General features: G+C 48.1%; 1 protein-coding gene across 1 annotated transcript; it reads left to right on the top strand.

Moving 5' to 3' along the window:
• Positions 1–1,710: 1,710 nt before the first annotated feature.
• LOC131199950 (uncharacterized protein K02A2.6-like) lies at positions 1,711–4,732 on the top strand (the record flags this gene model as incomplete). Its single annotated transcript, XM_058186240.1, has 2 exons — positions 1,711–3,304; positions 3,506–4,732. Coding segments are annotated over exons 1-2 (2,742 nt in total), but the record flags the coding sequence as incomplete, so codon positions are not given.
• Positions 4,733–5,016: the final 284 nt, after the last annotated feature.

The following is a 5,016-nucleotide window of genomic DNA, read 5'->3' as shown; positions in this document are numbered from 1 at the left end:
TTTATAACTAGCTATGATGATGTTAATTTGTTTGAGTAATGAAATGTCTGTAAGAAAACAAACACGTTCAGAGAATACCAAGGACCCACAATGCCATTTCTTCTAACCATCTACTTGCTATTTTTGGGCATATTATTTTTCTCTTTTACTGTAAGATTTTTCTTTTCTTTTTTATACATAGGAAAGAATTTGTTTGATCTGAACATCTTAAATGAATTTGCTTTCATTTTAATTAGTTTGAAAAGAAGTTTAAACCATTCAATTGTCATTATAATATAGTTTAAGCATTAGGTTTGAATTGAAAGTTTAAATCAAATCAGATTATATAACTGCATTATAATCATTCATTATTTTTAATCTTGTTTAGCCTATCTCATTCTAGTAACCTGAAAAATGTCTATTTTATATGCAAAGTGTATTGCATTGTTTATATATGTCTGCATTACATCAAAAATAATATTGAAAGAAATAAAATATTTTATTTTTTTATTTTTTTATTTTGTCACAACTGTATATATAAGCATAAGCATGAAATAACTATACAATATATAAGTGTAATGTATTTTGAACTTTGAGAGGGAATTTTGGGTGGGAAAATTGCACGTTGCTGATTGGTTGAAGCCTCAACCAAAAGAGTATTTAAAGAGGGGTTTGCCGGTTGTTCTTTGCTGGGTCACAATAAACTAAAGAGCTGTTGTCACTCATTGGTCTCCTGCCTCTTCATTGCCCGAACTTAACAGTGGCGACGAAGGTGGGATGTTGAGGCAGTGAGATCGAAAGAAAGAGCTGAAGGAACCAGGAATTCAAAAAACCCAGCCAGTTTTCGAAGGCGGAAAATAGCGATGTCCAGCTACACGCCGCCAGCGCCATTCAACCCAGCCAAGGAGAAATGGGGGTCGTACATGGCTCGCTTCGAGTGTTTCCTCGAAGCAAACGAACTACAGGGAGTCTCGGACAATCGGAAGCGAGCATACTTCCTAAGCCACTGTGGTCCAGAGGTCTTCGATACGGCGGAGTCACTCTCAGAGCCAACGCCAGTACAATCGGTACCATGGCAGACACTACAAACAACACTTCGAGCGCACTACGCACTGGTACCCTCAAAGTTCGTCCAACGTTTCAAATTGAGGCAACGGGTACAGCGAGAAGGCGAATCAATAAGTGTGTACATGGCCGCATTGAGGAAAGCCGCAAACCACTGCGAGTACAGAGATTTGGAGGATTCCTTACTCGAACAGCTCATTTGTGGGGTCAGAGACATCAGACTACAAAGGCGGCTGCTGTCTAAAAGCAACCTGACTCTAGCGATAGCCCTGGACGAAGCCAGAGCTCATGAGATGGCCACCAAGGCGGCGGAGACCTTGCAAAAGCCAAACGCGCAGGGTGCCGGGACAAAGACTACACCGGTCCACAGTGAGGAAGTCCAGGCTGAATCGGAAGGTGAGGAAGAGGAAGAGGTGTTCCACACCGGGAGGCTGGAGAGAGTTGTGAGGGGGCAATGAATGTGTGAGTTGTGGAGGGCAACACCAACGGCAAAACTGCAGATTCAAGGACGCGGTTTGTCGGCGGTGTGAAAAAAAAGGACACATAGCTCGGGCCTGCCGAGCCCCCCAACCTTCCCGCCAAAAATTCAAACCGACCAATCAGAGCGCGGGAGCAGCGAAGCGGCCCGGGATTGGTCCATTTAAAAGGCGCGTTAAACCAGACCACTGTGAGAGTGGGCCACGCATCGACACGACTAGAGAAGAAAATATTTACCCAAGTCTACATTGAAGGGGTGCAGTGCCCCATGGAAGTAGACACTGGGTCGTCAATCACAATTATGTCCTGGGACACCATCGTGAGAGACTTGCCAGCGATCGCTAAACATCAGCTACAAACCCAGAAGCTGAGAGTGCAGGACTACCAGGGGAATCGGATCCCTGTTCGAGGAGCCACATCCGTCCAAGTCAAATATGGACAATTCACAAAGACCCTGCCGATCACCATAGTAAACGGAACTCTACCGAGTTTGCTAGGGTTGGACTGGTTCCGAGCTTTGGGCATGGGAGTGACCGGGGTCCACAGGAGCGACGTCATCCTCAGAGACGAACTACTGAAGGAGTTCGAGGACGTATTCAAGGATTGCCTGGGCAAGTACGTGGGGACCCCTATTTCTTTCAACCTTGACCCCCAAGTCGCCCCCATCCGGTTAAAGGCTAGGAGGGTTCCATTCGCCCTAAAGCCTAAAATTGACCGAGAATTGGACAAGCTAGTAAGCCAGGGAATATTAGTCCCCGTCAACCATGCAAAATGGGAGACACCCATAGTAACCCCAGTCAAACCGGACGGTTCGGTCCGAATTTGCGCTGATTACAAAGCAACGCTTAACAAAGCATTGCAGAAAAGTGCATACCCCGTTCCAGTGGTGCAACATTTGCTACACTCATTAGGGCAAGGGCAGGTCTTCGCCAAACTCGATTTGGCCCAAGCCTACCAGCAGCTACCTGTAGATAGCAGCACAGCTGAGGCGCAGACAATTGTCACGCACTGTGGGGCTTTCAAATGTATGCGACTCCAGTTTGGAGTTAGCGTGGCCCCAGGGCTCTTCCAGAACTTAATGGAGCGATTATTACAGGGCCTGCCAGGAGTGGTACCATACTTCGACGATGTATTGGTATCAGCTGAAAACTTAGAGGAACTCGGGGTAAAACTAAGGAAGGTGTTGGGCATTTTTAGGTCTGCGGGGCTTAAAGTTAAGCTCAACAAATGCCACATTGGGGTGAAATCTGTAGAATTCCTAGGATACCGAATAGACAGGGAAGGGATCCACCCCACGGAGAGCAAGGTACGGGCCATTAGAAAGGCCCCAGCCCCCAAAAATAAAACAGAATTACAGGCATTCTTGGGGCTTGTTAATTTTTATGCGGTATTCTTGAAGAATAAAGCAACAGTAGCCGAGCCGCTACATAAGTTGCTAGCAAAGAAAGCTGTGTGGTCCTGGGGCAGAGAAGAGGCTAGGGCATTTGAGGGGGTAAAAAACCTTTTGTCCAGCGATAGCCTCCTCATCCAGTACAATGGCAAGTTGCCACTAGTGCTAGTTTGCGACGCTTCACCATATGGGGTGGGGGCGGTGCTCAGCCATAGGTTACCGAATGGAACAGAAGCCCCTATAGCATATTATTCCCGGACTATGTCCTCTGTGGAAAGGAACTACAGCCAGTTAGATAGGGAAGCGTTGGCCATAGTCTCCGGGGTTAAGAAATTTCACGAATACTTGTTCGGGCGAGATTTCGAGATAGTCACGGACCACAGACCCCTTCTAGGGCTTTTAGCGGGTGACCGCCCAACACCCGTGGCACTTTCTCCCAGGCTGACCCGATGGACTATTTTCCTAGCAGCATACTCCTACAAATTGCTCCACCGCCCAGGAAAAGACTTTGGGCATGCGGACGCTCTGAGCAGATGCCCTTTACCAGAGACAATTGAGGACACCACCCCGGGGACACCCGTCTTACTAATTGACTCTTTGGACTCTGGCCCAGTCACATCCAAGCAGGTGGCTAAGGCATCGTATAGAGACATTACAATTCGGACTGTAATCGGTTGGGTGCAAAGGGGTTGGCCCGCTGCGCCGGGCGAGCGTTTCAAAGACTTTGCGAAAAAACAATCAGAACTGTCTGTTCAAGGGGGGTGTCTGTTATGGGGGGATAGGGTAGTTATCCCAGAAAAATTATGCGAAAATGTGTTGGAACTGTTGCATGTGGGCCACCCAGGGATTGTGCGGATGAAGAGTTTAGCGAGGAGTTTTGTATGGTGGCCCTTAATGGATAAGGACATCAGCGACAGGGTAGGGAAATGCCAATCCTGCCAAGAGTCGAGGTCGCTACCCCCTACAGCCCCAGTTAGAGAGTGGGAGAAACCCCAGGGGCCTTGGTCCAGGATTCACATAGATTTTGCGGGGCCGTTCCATGGGCAGACCTTTTTAATTGCGGTAGATGCCTACTCAAAATGGTTAGAAATAATCCTCATGAAAAGCACAACGGTCGAAGCAGTAATCACAGTCCTAAGGCATCTATTCGTAACACACGGCCTGCCCGACACCCTAGTCTCTGACAACGGCCCGCAATTCACGGCAAACCAGTTTGAGGGGTATTTAGCGGGAGAGGGTATCAGACATGTCCTCTCGGCGCCTTTCCACCCGGCGACGAATGGACTTGCAGAACGTTTCGTTCGGAGCACCAAGGAAGCGCTATCTAGGATAAGTCCAGGCGACTGGCAAACGAAAATAGACACTTTCCTGGCCGTCCAACATAGGACCCCTTGTGTAACAACTGGCCGCAGCCCAGCGGAACTCTTAATGGGCAGGAAACTCAGGTGCCCGCTAGACCGACTAAACCCAACTTATACCCCAGACGGGTACAAGGGTATTCAAGGAAAAACCAGGGAAATGACAGTGGGTGACCCAGTATGGGCACACAACTATAGCGAGGGCCCAACATGGTTAAAGGGGGAAATTCTGGGCATAAACGGACCCAAATCATACGTAGTAGACATGGAGGACGGCCGGGTATGGAAACGCCACATAGACCAGTTAAGAAAACGTATACCAAACAAACTAGAAACCAAACAACCAGGCCCTGACTACCAATTGTTTGAATCTGCAGCTGACTCAAACCCGAGGCGAGCGGAGGACTTATCTGATTCCGATGAAGTCCAGCGACGCCAACCGGTTCCTCCTGAAGGCAACAGGAACGATTCAGCCAATAATCCAGGGCTGGACGGCCTAGAGGAGGAGCTGGGAGGAACAAACAGTCCCTCCGACCAGCTCAACTCTCTCCCAGAGAATGAACTGCACAGGTCAGAAAGAGTTAGGAGACGCCCTGTCTACCTGCATGACTACGTAGAGAAATAGCATGTAAATATTATGTAAATAGAGGTACAAAGCGTTCTGGGAGGGAAGGAGTGTAATGTATTTTGAACTTTGAGAGGGAATTTTGGGCGGGAAAATTGCATGTTGCTGATTGGTTGAAGCCT

The sequence above is a fragment of the Ahaetulla prasina genome, chromosome 5, assembly GCF_028640845.1.
Source record: "Ahaetulla prasina isolate Xishuangbanna chromosome 5, ASM2864084v1, whole genome shotgun sequence".
Classification (NCBI taxonomy): Eukaryota; Metazoa; Chordata; class Lepidosauria; order Squamata; family Colubridae; genus Ahaetulla; species Ahaetulla prasina.
The sequence above is the reverse complement of the archived record's forward strand: the minus strand, read 5'-3'. Positions and strand labels throughout refer to the sequence as shown.